Source organism: Schizosaccharomyces cryophilus, assembly GCF_000004155.1.
Source record: "Schizosaccharomyces cryophilus OY26 unplaced genomic scaffold supercont4.1, whole genome shotgun sequence".
Lineage (NCBI taxonomy): Eukaryota > Fungi > Ascomycota > Schizosaccharomycetes > Schizosaccharomycetales > Schizosaccharomycetaceae > Schizosaccharomyces > Schizosaccharomyces cryophilus.
The window spans coordinates 1670736-1685941 of record NW_013185624.1 but is presented as its reverse complement, the minus strand read 5'-3'; the positions used below and the strand labels follow the sequence as shown (position 1 = coordinate 1685941).

At 38.3% G+C, this 15206-nt stretch overlaps 8 protein-coding genes and 1 non-coding gene across 9 annotated transcripts; 6 read left to right on the top strand and 3 right to left on the bottom strand.

Annotated features, from left to right (window-relative positions):
• Window positions 1–1109: 1109 nt before the first annotated feature.
• SPOG_02955 (transcription factor Rsv1) lies at window positions 1110–2348 on the top strand (the record flags this gene model as incomplete). Its single annotated transcript, XM_013165616.1, has 2 exons — window positions 1110–1265; window positions 1287–2348. 2 exons carry the CDS (start codon window positions 1110–1112, stop codon window positions 2346–2348), a joined length of 1218 nt encoding a protein of 405 aa, XP_013021070.1.
• Window positions 2349–3195: 847 nt separating this feature from the next.
• Window positions 3196–4368, top strand: SPOG_02956 (rhomboid family protease; the record flags this gene model as incomplete). Its single annotated transcript, XM_013165617.1, has 1 exon — window positions 3196–4368. One exon carries the CDS (start codon window positions 3196–3198, stop codon window positions 4366–4368), a length of 1173 nt encoding a protein of 390 aa, XP_013021071.1.
• A 282-nt stretch (window positions 4369–4650) lies between these two features.
• SPOG_02957 (long-chain-fatty-acid-CoA ligase) lies at window positions 4651–7436 on the bottom strand. The gene has a single exon (XM_013165618.1). The coding sequence runs from the start codon at window positions 6975–6977 to the stop codon at window positions 4917–4919; it is 2061 nt and encodes a 686-aa protein (XP_013021072.1). The 5' UTR covers window positions 6978–7436; the 3' UTR covers window positions 4651–4916.
• SPOG_02958 (uncharacterized protein) lies at window positions 7290–7491 on the top strand (the record flags this gene model as incomplete). The annotated part of the gene is made up of 2 exons (XM_013165619.1): window positions 7290–7409; window positions 7432–7491. The coding sequence occupies 2 exons, from the start codon at window positions 7290–7292 to the stop codon at window positions 7489–7491; spliced, it is 180 nt and encodes a 59-aa protein (XP_013021073.1).
• Window positions 7492–8043: 552 nt separating this feature from the next.
• SPOG_02959 (uncharacterized protein) lies at window positions 8044–8934 on the top strand. The gene is made up of 3 exons (XM_013165620.1): window positions 8044–8098; window positions 8183–8641; window positions 8694–8934. Exons 1-3 carry the CDS (start codon window positions 8075–8077, stop codon window positions 8775–8777), a joined length of 567 nt encoding a protein of 188 aa, XP_013021074.1. The 5' UTR covers window positions 8044–8074; the 3' UTR covers window positions 8778–8934.
• A 189-nt stretch (window positions 8935–9123) lies between these two features.
• Window positions 9124–9702, top strand: SPOG_02960 (40S ribosomal protein S23). The gene has a single exon (XM_013165621.1). It carries the CDS (start codon window positions 9144–9146, stop codon window positions 9573–9575), a length of 432 nt encoding a protein of 143 aa, XP_013021075.1. The 5' UTR covers window positions 9124–9143; the 3' UTR covers window positions 9576–9702.
• Window positions 9703–9717: 15 nt separating this feature from the next.
• SPOG_02961 (uncharacterized protein) lies at window positions 9718–11520 on the bottom strand. The gene has a single exon (XM_013165622.1). The coding sequence runs from the start codon at window positions 11105–11107 to the stop codon at window positions 10163–10165; it is 945 nt and encodes a 314-aa protein (XP_013021076.1). The 5' UTR covers window positions 11108–11520; the 3' UTR covers window positions 9718–10162.
• A 504-nt stretch (window positions 11521–12024) lies between these two features.
• SPOG_02962 (purine transporter) lies at window positions 12025–14918 on the top strand. Its single transcript, XM_013165623.1, has one exon. The coding sequence runs from the start codon at window positions 13073–13075 to the stop codon at window positions 14777–14779; it is 1707 nt and encodes a 568-aa protein (XP_013021077.1). The 5' UTR covers window positions 12025–13072; the 3' UTR covers window positions 14780–14918.
• A 20-nt stretch (window positions 14919–14938) lies between these two features.
• SPOG_16150 lies at window positions 14939–15020 on the bottom strand. Its single transcript has one exon. It is a non-coding gene; the product is annotated as a tRNA-Ser (tRNA).
• Window positions 15021–15206: the final 186 nt, after the last annotated feature.

Sequence of the window (15206 nt, the reverse complement as noted above, 5' to 3'; positions counted from 1 at the left end):
TCTCATTGCCAATCCTGTTTCAAAAAAGTTCACAAAGTTACGGCATTTGAATCCATATCTAGCTTACCCCGCATGAGGGAAGAAGCATCTTAATTGCACATGCTCGTTGAAAGGTTTTTCTGTCGTCTATATATGAATGCATTGGCTCCTGAACCAAAAAAACTCCTCTAATCTTTGCCAACTTCATTTTCTAGTTTACAGGTATAATTTTTACTTGCCGTCCTTATTTTATAAGAAGATCTTTTTAGATTCGTTATCAATACCTTTTTGGGTTTCTTGGACTCTGCAGCAGAAAAAAATAACTTAATATTTCTTTTCCTTTAATAATTCCCTCCAATTTCCTATTCAATTTGTCAAGTATAGTTTGTGGGAATTTGTAATTCTCAGTTTGCTCGATTGTCTCGTCTCTTATTTATCCCTGCTTTCATTCTGTTTTCTCATATCTTTTCGTTTCCCTGATAGAATTGTTTCCTGTGGAACCATTTTGCTTCGTCAACTCATGAAAAGGGGTTTTACAACCTTTGTTCTACTTTTGCCATTGTAACTCGATCATATTCCTGAGTTGTAAGTCTTGTCGCTATCTCTTTCCAGCTATAGCTCATTCATTTTCTGTGCTTTGCTCGCTTTTTGGTATCTTCCATCTCTCTCTTCATTGGTATCAAGAAAAACAATTAAATACAGTTTATTATTTTTCTTGTGCGTCTTAATCTTGTCATATCACGACCTTGGCTGCCACTTTTACCGTGTTTCTTGTTTCGTTGATTGGAGTTGCCTCCTAAATAGGTTTGTTTACTTTTGTGTATCCGATCTTTATTCAAGAAATTTTAGCTTTGCGCCCCCTCCTCGTATGTTGTGGAGATCTTTCTATAAAAGAATATGAAGAAATCTACTATTCTTTGATAACCATTAAGTTTCTCTCTTAGTTTACGCTCTGTTCACTCTACTCTCTTTCTGTCTTACAAATCAACATATAAATCCCGCTCTTTACCCCATTTTTATCTAATTCGATTCGCTTTTTGCCTCAAAAACTTTTTTTGTCTTGCTTGTCTTTATTTTTTTATTTTTTTTTCATTCTCCCCTCTCATCTTTCCAGCTTTGTTATATTCAAAATGAAAACTTATGAGTGTCCCTTTTGCAAACGCATCTTCCATCGTCAAGAGCACCAAGCTCGTCATATCCGAAGTCATACAGGTGAAAAACCATTTGTTTGCTCATATTTCGAATGTCGGAAACGGTTCACGCGTCGCGACGAGCTCATCCGACATGTAAGAACACATCTAAGAAAGGCTCTTGTCAATCCTGACGTCCTTTCCGTTACTGTTGATGATACTCAACCTCATCAATTAACGAATGAAGAATCTTCTTCTAAAGCTGATCTTCCAGAGGACTCGGATGCCAAAAAATCTTCCGACCCAGTTCAGGCTGCGGTTGTTGCTCTATCTGTAGCATATGCAAAGCCAACAACAGTATCTCTGACTCCGCAAGATGTCCAAATACAATCAAAAGGAACGGTCAGGCCTCGGAGAAAATCCGTTTCCAATGTCGCCGCTCTTCACTCTAAAAATGGTGGTTCCTTTCGTCGTTTCTCCGTTTCTGACATCCTGAATCAAGGCACTACATTAGGCTTTACAGCTTTATCACCTTCTTGTTCTTCTCCTTCCTCGGGCTCATCTGGCCCCTCCGCAAGCCCCCAAATGCTTTCTGTTAAGGAAGAATCGCATGTAAATGATTATCCCATCATATCCCATCATAATCGAAGAAGGATTTCCGTTCCTTCCAAGCGCCCTCCCTTTTTCTCATCTTCTTCTGCCGCTACTACAAACTCCGTTTTATCTTCTACTCAATTAGCTCCTTCTAACGCTTCGTTTGGTTACCCTTATAAATCTATGCCTCTTGTTCCCTTACAACAGTCTCCCACTCAGCATTCATCATATGGGACTCAACCGATGACACAAATGTCAGCCCCGTATGCACAGGTTCCTCCTACAGCACCAAACCAAAGCGTTTTGAATGCTTATCAGGCACAAGCCGTGCTCGTAGCTCCTTCCCAAGAGTTTTCTATGCACTCACCTGTTGCAACTAGCAATCTTTCTCGTTACGCTCCTTCACAGGACGCCTACATGGGATCTGCAGATGAGAGTACACAACCTTATTCTGGAATGCCATCAGGCATGGAACAGCGTCCCTTTTTATTGCCCAATCTTACCGGAGTTTCGCAGTCTACGCGCATTTTACCTGATCAGCGTCCTTCGTTAAGAGCCCTGCCCACTTTAGAACCACCTTCGAATTCTAACACCACATTGGCTTTTCCATCCTGTACATTACAAACTTTATTTCGAAAAGATTGAGCAAACAAGTTTGTTAAATTCGGCTTCTTCTATAATGGAATCTTTTTATTTATTTTTTTATTTCCATTTTCCATTTTCCATTTCAGAGAGCCGATAAAACTTTATTTGCTATTTCTTTACACAACCTAATGTTTATTCCGAATTGTTTATGTTCTTACAACATTGTTACTTTTCTGACGTTATGCCCTTCACTATGGAAGGCACCTTAGTCGGATTGAACTTCGCTTTATCCTTTTTCTAATTGACTTTTCGATAATATTTATTGAGCGATCAAGCTAATTTCTTTTTTATCTTTACGCTCGATCTACCGGATTTCATTTTTGATTCTTTATTTTGCGTTTCTTCTTTTTTCCTATGATATTTTAGTGCCTGAAGGTATTTTAATCTTTTTGACTCTAGCTCTAATTTTTTTTTTTCTTTGTTCATTTAACGTTTCCAAGTGTTCTTTGCAGCTTTTGTTCTTCACCTGAGTTTCAACTTAATTGTTTACATTGCGTTTGTGCTCGGACTTTAAATGAATTTTGAGAGATACACTAACGCTCTTTTTACTTTATTCCTTCCAACATTAATACTTTGTTTCTTGTAAATAATTAGCATCGCTGCTGCTTTTTTTTTCGTTAATCTCTTTACTTTGGTCATTAGGACGCCCTCCCCTCTCACTTATTCTTTCTTTTAAAACATAATTTGTTACGGTATTTCACGTTCAAAGAATAAACAAAAAAAATAGTAAAAATATCGCTTTTTATATCGATATTTTGTTGTTTATATCTATATCAGTATTGACACCGAATACTTAATAACCTTTCGCGAGTCTATAATACCCTCAATTGATGACAGCTTTTGTGCTATGAATCTTCTTATGAAAAGTTTCGCCGTTCGAGAATGCCCAAAAAGAAAAATCCTTTCTTCATATTTAACATCCCCACTAAAAATCTTTTCTTATGATCAAAAAATTCAAAATTTCTCAGTTAATAAGTGTGCATATTCTCACATATGTAAGCCACCGCTTACGAAATATGTAACGTGTTCATTGAAACAAAAGTGTTACCGACTGGTTGGTTTTGCTACGAAGCCAAATTCTTTGACTGTCGGTTTACCAACATCTATAAAAATATTATCAATACGCCGTTGCTTTTCTTCGTCTCACAAAAATCGCTTACAAAAGCCTAAAACACCCTTTTTATTACCCCCTCCCAGTGAGCATCGATCAAGTCCCCACGTTGCAACGGTGACAGCAATCCTTATTTGTTTAATCAACTTTTTTTTCTTTTGGCATTGGGACCTTGCAAGAAATGAGATAAGATCTCTACAAGATTTTCAAAGGTTCAATTGGATGTTGAAACATACGCAGTGCTCTTTACAAAACTTGTACGAAGGTCGCTGGTGGACATTAGTTACTAGTCTTTTTTCGCATCAAGATTTAACTCACCTTCTTGTCAATTGCATCGCTATTTATTCTTTCATGACTGTAATCGTTTACCGGTTTGGTATTCTACGATCATTATCTACATATTTTTTGTCCGGTGTTATGGGAAATTTTGTAGTTTTAGAAAGGTTACTAAGAAAAGATGATGCAGTTACTTTAAAAGGCCCTTTGCATGTATGGGACATCCTTTTCAGAAAGGACAATCTTTTTGAAACCCAAAGTTGTCTGAAAAATATGAGGAGTAAGTTAACATTGTCATCATATGCGACCAAAAAGGGTGTGGAAATGTTGCCTCTAAGTTGGAGAAAGGGAGTACTTGGAGCTTCAGGTTCTGTCTACGGTATTATGGCATTATTTGCCTGTACTTATCCGTTTGCTCAATTTGTGCTGTTTTTTGTTATTCCTGCTAGAGCGTCAACAATCTTACCTCTTGATTTTTTTGTTGAATCGCTTCTCATCACCTTGAATTATGACGATAAAACCCAAATAGCTTTCGATGCTCATGTTACCGGGATACTTTTGGGTACATTGTCTTCTTTTTTACTTATTCCAAAAGTATGGCGCGCTAGATTTATGTACAAAAATAGCTTGTGAAGGTAAACTCAACAATCATCAGTAGTATTTTTTCTTAAATAATTAATAATGAAATGAGTTTACTCAATTTTGTCATACGACCATCTACGGTAATTTAATATATTTATAGTACTTTCTCAATAACTTACTTTTGTGCATTAATTGATTTGTAAAAAGCCTTTAAGATGCTAGATATCATTAGATTTATTTCATCATATAGTGTACAAGAAAAAGGAACCTGGCAAGATTACAAATTATTCCATATTCACAGGCAATTAGCAATTCCACTTTCAACAACAATAATTTACATGACTTATACAAATTGCAAAATATGGTATTAATTATCATTAAAACCTGTAGTAAATTCATTACGAAATAAGAATACAGCCATAAGGGCTTCATACAATTGCCAGGTAGAGATAAAATAGCAAAATATAAGAATTAAGAACAGAAGAAATTAAAAAGAAAGATAGGGCAAAATCGATAAACCGATATGATAGAAAGTTTAACAATAGCTGTTATCTGCATTAGTCACAATAAACGACGTTACCATAATTCATATATGGTATTTAACTGTATACTTCTTGAATTTGGGTACGATAAAACTGTTCAATCGTCTGTCTTTTAACCTTCCGAGATGCAGTTAAGAAATTATTCTCAGGACTCCATTCAAAATTACTAAGAATAACAGCGTGTGGAAGTTCTATAGCAGCAAATTTTTGGGCTTTTCCAATCGCTATGAGATCAGCCAACACGATATTTTGAACTTCTTTGTTTTCGCATAATTGGCTAAAAGCAGCCTCTGTATCACCACTGAAAGATTTTCCTTTGTGCTTTAGAAGGCAGGCCCGAAGAGCTTTTTCATCGGGATAAACAATGACTACCGGCTTCACATGATTAACATCAGCGTATGCGCAAACGGAAGACACAAGAGGACTTGTGAGATATTGTGTTTCAATTTTTTCCAAAGCAATATACTCACCGTTCAAAGATTTTACAATATTCTTTTTGCGGTCAATTAATCGGAGAGTATTACCCTTAGCTAGCTCTCCAACATCACCAGTTTTAAACCATCCGTCTTCAGTAAAAGACGAGGCATTGTCGTCTGGGCGATTGAGATAACCATTGCAAACGGCCGGTCCCCGAATCCAGACTTCACCCCTTGGAGGGCTGCCATTTGAGTAATAATTCAATTCTGGAATATCCACAAGTTTAAATTCAATAGAAGGGACTGGAAACCCTACTGAATTTGCGTACAGATGCCATTGTTCGGGGGATAAAACAAAGCTACCTGCGCAGGTTTCTGTAAGGCCATATCCTGGAAGAACAGGGCAAAGAGTAGTACTTAAGAAGGCTTGTGTAGTAGCAGCAAGTGCAGCGCCACCAGAAACACAATAACGAAGACGTCCACCGGTTGCGGCCTTTACTTTATTGAAGACTATCGCATCTAACGTTCCAGTGCCAGGAAGATTACGTTTAAGTAGATATTGTTTCAAAGCAAGTGAGCCGGAGAAAATTTTCTGACGATGAACAGGCATAGCAGACACCTTTGTGAGAATGCCTTTTTTGATTAGTTCGTACACGGCAGGAACACCAATTATGACAGTGGGACGGAATTCCGGCATATCACCTCTACAATTAACGACACTGGCATCTGTAAGCGTTCTGGGAGAAGCATAGCCTAGAACACCACCCCAATAAAAGCAGCACATTTCAAAAATGAACTCAAAGATATGGGCCAAAGGAAGGTAAGCCAAAACATAGTCTTTGTCGTTGATATGTTGAGAGAGAATTCGATTGATGCCTCCTAAGGCAGCAATGATATTACGGTGCAAAAGAACAACACCTTTTGGTTTGCCTGTTGAGCCGGATGTATACATATAGCAGCAAACATCGTCAGCTTTTGGAGCAAGGACGGGTTGAGGATGCTCTTGACCGAGTTTCAGCAATTGGTGATAGGTTAATAACTTAATGTCAGGATTAGCAGAGTGCACGAGATCAGATTGCTCCTCAGAAGGTTCAGAACTGCATATGATAACCTTAACTAAAGGGCAATGCTTTATAGGATTCACCAGTTTGGGAAGTAGGGTTGGGTCAGTGAAAATGGCTGAAGAAGAGCACTCTTGCAAAGAAGTTATGACACCGTCCTCACCCAAAGTTTCATAGGCGGTAACAATAGGAATGGACTGACTAATAGATCCTTGAGCAGTCAAAAACCATTTCTCACTAGTACCGGCAAAAAACAGAAGGCTACTATCGGTAGTAATACCGTTGACTTTCAAACCAGACCCGAGGGCAAGTGCGATGTCATAAGTCTGGATGTAATTCATAAACTCGTAGGGGCCTAATTCATAAAGCTTCCAGGTCTTTTTCTCTGCAACTTGAGTTCCATTGACTTTACGAATAATTTCACGTTCTTCCACATGCTCTTTGATCAGTTTTCGGGTGCCCATAGCTTCTCTAACTCCATGGCTTTTGACAGCGCCGTGAAACAAGTCATAAACAGTTTTCACACCATCCTCAGGAGTTGTAAGAAGCTTGTTGGCTGAGTGAATGGATCGATAAGTATGCGACTCGCCAGTCTGTCTAGGAGTGTTTGTTTCAACGCAATAATAGTCTTTAATTTCCATGACAACGAGTAAGAAAAAAGGGAAATGAAATAAAAACGAGTACAAAATTATAAGCAACAGAATGCCAAGGATGACAATTAATAATAAGTATAAGAAAAGGTTTCACTAATCTTGAAGAAAGCAAGGTGAAGCAGCAAATCCTGCAAGAATCCAAAAGTAAAGAAAAGAAGAAAAGTTTTAGGGTGAAAACCGTTGGAATTACCTTTTTCGATTCAGTACACAGACAAGTTGAAGGAAACAGGAAACAGCAAGGGAGAAGCGGTTTTAAGTCTTCGACGAGAAACCCCAAAAACTAAGATTTAAGAGGAAGTTATGTCTAAGGAAGAAATTATAATTGAAAATTGGGATCCAAAGCCTATAAAAAGTATTCGTTTTGCTGGGCAGAGATTACATGGAAAATGGCATGAGATGATGAATCCTCTCACGCTAAGGGTATGATATATCAAAGTTCAAGCAACAAACCATTGGTCGTGAGAACCGAAATCAAACTAGATCAACATTGGTGCTCGTTTAAATAAGCTATTTCTATGACGATCCTTTAGAATCAAGTAAATAAACAAAGAAACAATAATAGACGAACCAACATGTTTGTAGTCAAAAAACCGTTTAGAAATGAAAGGAGCTACTGAAAATGAACTCAAAGTTTAAATAAAATATGAAAAATGAACAAATGCGAGGTTCCAAGGTACTTTGTCTGTCTTCTTTTAAAAAAATTTTTGCTTTACTAATTGTTTGGTTTTCAAAGTTTGGTAACGATTTTTTACCAAAAGAAGAATTGGATACGAAATATGCTGCATTATTATGTTTTTGTTTTAATATTTTTTATTTATCTTCATTATACTCTAGCAAAAGTCTTTAAAAAAAAATGCATTGCATTCCCAAAAGTTTGTTGAGATCATCAACTTGATGAATTCTTTTCAATTCTTTAGGAAATATACTTTAGAGAAATATATTTTGAAATACGACCTTACAATCCATTTGTGGATGCAGTAGGAAATTCTTGGTACCTTGTTCTTACTGAAGTCATCGACAAAAGGACATCATCGTTCGTTACCTTTCCTCTTCTTTTACCCATAACAAAAAAGCAGCTTTTTATCATGGCCCCCGTTGATTTTGATGTTGTAAGTAAATTGAAGTACTTTAAATAGATTCAAGCATTTTCTCTCTTTAGTTATGGACTCTGTTTTGTTAACTTTGTCTCAAAGGTTTTAGAAAAAAGTAACGAACTAGAAACTCGATTTCTTCAAAACCCCAAAAACGATCTTCAAGAACTTCAAAAAATTGTTCAAGAGCAAGAACATGCCCTTCGTTTCCCTTCTGTCTCGTACTCTGACTGCTATACTCTGGGAGAAATCATTCGTAGACTATATAGCCAAGCCCGCTATACAGCTCCTATAGTTATCGATATCACGATCAACGGCCATCAAGTTTTCCACCTAGCTTTTGACGGAAGCAGTCCTGACAACGATGCCTTTATTAAACGAAAGTATGCTACTGTCAATCGCTTCCATATGTCTAGCTTCCGCATGGGCTTGATGATGTCCGACTCGAAAACAACAATCTCTACCAAGTATAATGTTCCTGAAGGGGACTATGGAGCTTTTGGTGGTGGTTTCCCCCTTACTCTTACGTCCGGTGTCCAGATTGGTGTTATTTGCGTATCGGTAAGGAATTGCTAGTAGGAATCAGCTAGAGTGTTCTAACCATGAATTTTAGGGTCTTCGTCAGGTCCAAGATCACTGCATTATTGTACGTGCTGTCGCTCAATTGCTTCAAAACGGACCAGCCGCGTCAAAGTAACTGCAACAACTAATGTCTTATACAATACCTGTTTATGACTTACAATAACACACACCAAACACTTCATACACAACCAAAAATATATACACGTATTTTTTATTTACATTTTTATAATTCTTGAATAAAATAAACAAAAGCTTTGATTCTTCAATCGTTTCCATATTTTTATAATATCCTTCATTATTATTATTATCCTTACACTATCATACCTGTAAAAGAATAACCGTAACCTGCTGACTATACTCCCAACGAAACTACATCTCCTCCAAACTTAAGTTGGAACCCTACCCTAATCCAACCCGAACAGTCACAAATGTTTAGGAAGCAAAAGTATGATGCCCGTAAAGTTAGCAAAGACATAACAAAATGGGAAAACCCGCTGGTTTGAACGCCGCTCGTAAGCTCCGTACTCACCGTCGTGAAGAGCGCTGGGCTGATGCTCACTACAAGAAGCGCTTGTTAGGTACTGCCTTCAAGTCTTCTCCTTTCGGTGGTTCTTCTCACGCCAAGGGTATTGTCGTCGAAAAGATTGGTGTTGAAGCCAAGCAACCCAACTCTGCCATTCGTAAGTGCGTTCGTGTTCAATTAATCAAGAACGGTAAGAAGGTTACCGCTTTCGTCCCCAACGACGGTTGTCTCAACTTTGTTGACGAAAACGACGAAGTCTTGCTTTCTGGTTTCGGCCGTAAGGGTAAGGCTAAGGGTGATATTCCTGGTGTCCGTTTCAAGGTCGTCAAGGTCGCTGGTGTCGGTCTTGCTGCCCTCTTCCACGAAAAGAAGGAAAAGCCTAGAGCTTAGAAAAATTATTAATGCATGTGGTGATTTCCCCTTTTGTATGATTGAACTTCAATCTATTGAACATATGTATCTGTAGGCATATATGGATATTGCAAGTAGAGAGTACTTAAAATACTGGGTACACCGTCGTACGCATTATGTGCAAGAAACAAAAGAGTTGCAATATTATTTTATTTAGATATACAAAACCGTAAAATGAGAAAAATAGAGTGCGTTGAAGAAATATGCATAACTCAATTTGTAACTATCTAAGACTGCTATCAATGAACTTTTGAAACATTGGCATTAGGACAAACAACAGGATAAAGAACATGAAAAACATTAACCAACAAATACCGAAATATAATTTTTTGAATAAAAATGCGAGAGAAAAAAAAAAGTAGGCCAGCGTTGCCAACTGTTTATGCAAGGACAAATATCACCATCAAATTGAGGAGAGATGGTGATGGAGATGGACGAAAAAAAAAGGGAAACAAGGAAAGCTAAACCTAAAAAGTGGCTAAAAAAGGAGCAGTTTTTAAAGTTCGTAGGGAATACAAGAACAATTGAAAAGAAGGAAATAACAGAAGAAATTCAAGGCACAGATACTAGCACTTACCTCGTAAGGGAAGTAAGTTTCGTTTCCAAGTTTGCCAAGCATCTAATCGCTTGGCATGAACATCGCGAATTTCTTCCATACTGCTCCAACCAGATTCCATCATTCGTTTTTCAGCAGCCTCGTACGCTGTATCTAATTGAAGGACTTCCTCTAGCATTGCATCCAAACATCTAGATCGTTCAGCAACGTCCATCTGTTTGACATCAGCAGATGAAAGACCCGCCTTCAGGCTAGGGGAACGAGACTGGTTCCCGGAATCATTCGCAGAAGAGTGATGAAGATGAGTTGTGGAGACAGAAAGAGGTGTTAGATCAGGCGAGTCAAGCGAATATATACCTGTAGTACTAGATGTGCGTAAAGGAGAGACGCGATTTAAACGTCCTAACCGGGAGGAAGGAAGGAAACGGCGCAAAATGCCAACCCCGCGTTTGGAAGACTGGCTTCGGGAGTTATCACAAACTTCATTCAGCTTCTGAAACGGCCACTTCAGTTTGCTAGTATACTCGTCTGGTGTGTTTTTCTCCTGACTATTATCTAGAATGGCACAATTTCCTCCGAAATCCGAAGAAATATAATTCTCCGAGGAAAGTGTGTCATTACCGTTTGTTGGATTACCGGTGGGATTTTGCAGCCTAGTTTCAAAGGACAACGAAGAAGGGCTAGACATATGAGCACTAGCACTGGAAGAAGGGGAATCGACCGAGTCTAGTCTAGAGATTTCAAGATCATTGGGACTGACTTGGTTTACAGAGGAATGGATGGACCCTATATCTTGTAATGACAAAGGGGATAGGTTAGGAGGAAAGCCGAGAGGAGTCCCGCTTGACTCGTTTGTCTTGGATTCCAGATACAGATCAAATTCCGTTAGTGATTCATAAGCACCATGATTCGGAAATTGATTCTCATAAAATGTACGACCTTTCCCTTGACCCATGGAAGAAAGCGTAGCGCACAAATCAAGTTTGATGGAGGACTAAAAAAAGTACAAGTAAGAGAAGAACCAGTCTATAAAAAGCCACACACAATGTCCTCTACCCAACGCGTCAATTGCAAGGAAGGAAAATCCAAGTTAAAAGAAGGCAATTTTAAGAAGAAAAAGAATGATTTTTACAAAACCCAGAATACTAACAAATTTCTATAAGTACTCGGTCACTTTAGACACGCGTTTAAGCAACAGAGGCACTTTCCAGTAGAACGATCAAATACAAACACAAGTTTCTTCACAATGTTCAATTGACGCGTTTGAGCCTTTCCGTATGAATCCGTAAAGCTCTATGATTTGTTGAGTGTATATTCTTGTTATTGGTAGGTGAGGTATGTCCTAAATTTTCTGTAGCCCAAGTGACGGTTGCTAGTGGAAAATATGGCAGCTCAACGCAGTACGGTTCCGGGGATAGAACAAGTAGAATGTTTACAGAAAATAGAAAGGTCAAATCCCATTGCGCTGTAGAACACCAAAATGGATACGCCTATATATGGATAAGATGGGAAATGGCAATCATTGGAGCATACACCTTGAAGCATAGAAGAAGAAAAGTTGAACAGTTGATTTAGACGAGTTTTTATTACAGCGAGCTCAATTTAAACTTTTTATTTATTTATTTTTATTTTACTTTCGAAACTATCTAGTTAAATTTCAAATAGAACTAAACCCTCTTTTCTTTTAAGTACCTACTCCCTTTAAAAAAGAATCATGCTAAAAACTAAGCGATACAAGCTTGTAAAAACAGAATAGAAGCACAAACTGTCTTTTTTGCCGCATTGTTTACTACCGAATAGCTCAGTCGAATGTTCCGAAAAAAGCATAACGAGTAATACTAGGAATCGGTAGCTTCCCTTGAACGAGATTCACCAAATGCTCCTTCGTTTCCAAGTGTTTCGCTATCTATTTCCTCTGTAGTACGATCAACGAAGGGAAGGGATTCAGACAAGGACAGGGTTGGACTGGATTGGATTGGACTGCTGATGAATGTTTATCCAGCCCCAAGAAAGTGCAAAACGAGAGATTCACTGAAAAAAGTGAAGGAACTTTTTCATGGAACATTCTATGATTTATGATGCATTTTCCCTTGACGTACTTACCGTAAAGGAAGAACAATAAAAAATACCGAAAATTTTAAGCCACTGCTTTACATCCCTCCACACTGTCGCTTTTACAAAGAACTGTTCTGCTACCCATGGTGTAACATCTTGTTACGGCTCCTCCTCCGACAATGATTGACTTCTAACTTATCTTTACCCCCCACCCTTTATCTGCACCCAATCAGTCTGGCGCAGGTTTATCTTTAACTTATCGCATAAATTATGCGGTCATTTACCGATACGTATATAATCGAAGGAAAAGAATGCAAAAAAAGACGACGCAAACGAATCCGATCCCTCGGTTCTATACTTCATGTAAACAATCCGTAGCAGGTTTGTTAACAGAGTTAGTTGAACTGGACGGTTCCAAAGATTAGATATCACACAAGCAAATCTTATCAAATAATCTCTTGATCTTTGTGCCTAATATTTAATGCAAGAAGCATCTTTCCTTTTCTTGCTAACGCTTGTTGTCTTCATTTGGTAGTCAAAGCGAATTTTACAAGACTTCAATCATCGATCACGTTTCTTTTTGTTCATCCATTTTAGCATTTCTTTTATTCATGATTATTTAATTTGGTTATTAAACCTCCAATTGCTTCATTTGGTCTAATTATTTATTTTTTTACGTCTTTTTTATTTTTCTTTCGCAAATTAATAGACAAGCTACTTATTTTGACATCGAAACATTGGTTTGTCTTAGTTCAGCCAATTGCTTATGTTTTGTTTTCTTTTTTCATTCAATTAGTCTTTTCATCTCATTTTCAACCTCGTTTGTTTGACTTATCCTTCTAATCCTTATTTATATGTTCACGGTATGATGTGGAACTATAAAAATAGCAAACTCTCGGATTTTGTCCAGCGCTGGATCCTTCTGAATGCAAAATCCGAAATGACCATGTCTGAACGGTTTCTCAATAACGAGGACCTCTACCCAGTAAAAAAACGTTTTCGGCTTTGGGATTCATGGAACTATGTGGCATTTTGGCTTGCAGATGCCATCAATGTAAATACTTGGATGATTGCAGGTACCGCGGTTACCAGTGGCCTTGCTTGGTGGGAAGCTTGGATCACGGTTTGGGTCGGTTACACCTTATCTGCTTTGATTTTGGCTGCAGTAGGTCGTGCTGGCTCCGTTTACCACATTTCTTTCCCCGTTTTATCCCGTAGCTCCTTTGGCATCTGGGGCTCTTTCTGGCCAATCCTCAACCGTGCCGTCATGGCATGTATCTGGTATGGTGTCCAAGCTTGGATTGGAGGTGAATGCGTAACCCTTATGATTCGTTCCATCTGGCCTTCCTTTTCTCATATTCCAGATACAATGAGTAAGAGTGGGACCAAAACTTATCAATGGTTAGGATTTTTTATTTTCTGGCTTATCTCTAATGTTGCGATTTGGTTTCCCGTTCACCAACTTCGTCATTTGTTTACCGTAAAATCATTTCTGGCTCCGCCTGCTGCCATCGCCTTCCTCATCTGGGCTCTAGTAAAAGCTCACGGAGCAGGTGATGCTATTCATTCGCCTACTACTCTAAACAGATGGGATCATGGTTGGGCTGTTGTTAGCGGTATTGTCAGTTGCCTTAATAATTTTGCTACCCTAATTGTGAATAATCCCGATTTCACTCGCTTTGCTACAACTCCCAATGCTCCTTTATGGCCTCAAATTATTACCATTCCCGTAGGTTTTGGTATTACAACCTTAATTGGTGTTTTGGTTGGCTCTGCTTCGAAATCGATATATGGTGAAAATATATGGAATCCGTTGGATCTTCTATCCAACTTTTTAAATCATTCAAATGCCCATGGTGTTCGAGCTGGCGTATTTTTTATTGCTACAGGACTGTGCCTTGCTCAGTTAGGTACGAACATCGCCGCTAATACCGTGTCTGCAGGAAATGATCTTTCTGCTTTGTTTCCTGCCGTCATCAATATTCGGAGAGGAGCTTATATTGCATCGATTGTTGGCATTGCCATGTGTCCTTGGAATTTACTTTCAAGTTCCAATAGCTTTTCTTCTTCTTTGAGTGCTTATGCCGTCTTTCTTTCGTCCTTTGCTGGAGTCATGCTTGCTGATTATTATGTTGTACGCAAAGGCTACCTAAAAGTTGGTTCCTTGTATACCACCGATGACAAAGGCCCCTACTGGTTTTTCCACGGCATCTCTTTTCGTGGGTTTATTTCCTATATATGCGGTTTAGTAATTAACGTTACCGGTTTGGCCGGTAGCGTAGGAGACAAGGTACCCCAGGCTGCTATGACAATGAGTAAGCTGGCTTACTTAATTGGAATCCTCGTTTCATTCATAGCCCATGTTATTATTTGCACTGTTTTTCCTGTTACTGAGTGCGGCAGCAAGTACATGGATGAACATTTTGAAGAGACCGACCACTACCTGCTTCAAATGGAGACTCCTACGGATATTGAAGAAACAGAAGGAGTTCCTCTGTCAACATTTGACACTGAAAAGTTCGATTCAAAACTTAAGGCTGACCATGTTCATTCTTCAGAATTAAAAGTATAACGGTTTTTTTGGTCCAACTTTTTTATTTATAAGCTTAATTATTTTCGGATCCGATTTTACAGGTTTATAGATAGAGTATAATTATCACTGCATTTTTTAAATTATGATTACAATAATTAGAAAATAATGTAAAAAGCTGTTAGAAGTTAACAAAAACTTCGACACCAGCAGGATTTGAACCTGCGCGCGGAGACCGCAATAGATTTCTAGTCTATCCCTTTAACCACTCAGGCATAGTGTCGTATGTTGTTAAATAAGCATATCAAATAAATAATATATCATGTAAATGGTAAGAAAGTCTTTTTAGATGTTTACTGCTTTGACCATGTAGATTCACCAGAGGATCCTTGTCCTCAGTAACAAGAGGACGTCACTTTGATATGCAGAACCATTTTCACACTATACAAGAATCTTTAAATGTTATTTA

What these genes read in the sequence shown, in the direction of transcription:
- SPOG_02957 (XM_013165618.1), bottom strand. Translation starts at nt 6,977, where the DNA reads ATGGAAATTAAAGACTATTATTGCGTTGAAACAAACACTCCTAGACAG.
- SPOG_02959 (XM_013165620.1), top strand. Translation starts at nt 8,075, where the DNA reads ATGGCCCCCGTTGATTTTGATGTT. An exon ending in CCCCCGTTGATTTTGATGTT is followed by an intron (nt 8,099 to 8,182) that starts GTAAGTAAATTG and finishes TTTGTCTCAAAG; the next exon opens with GTTTTAGAAAAAAGTAACGA. An exon ending in TTGGTGTTATTTGCGTATCG is followed by an intron (nt 8,642 to 8,693) that starts GTAAGGAATTGC and finishes CATGAATTTTAG; the next exon opens with GGTCTTCGTCAGGTCCAAGA.
- SPOG_02960 (XM_013165621.1), top strand. Translation starts at nt 9,144, where the DNA reads ATGGGAAAACCCGCTGGTTTGAACGCCGCTCGTAAGCTCCGTACTCAC.
- SPOG_02961 (XM_013165622.1), bottom strand. Translation starts at nt 11,107, where the DNA reads ATGGGTCAAGGGAAAGGTCGTACATTTTATGAGAATCAATTTCCGAAT.
- SPOG_02962 (XM_013165623.1), top strand. Translation starts at nt 13,073, where the DNA reads ATGATGTGGAACTATAAAAATAGCAAACTCTCGGATTTTGTCCAGCGC.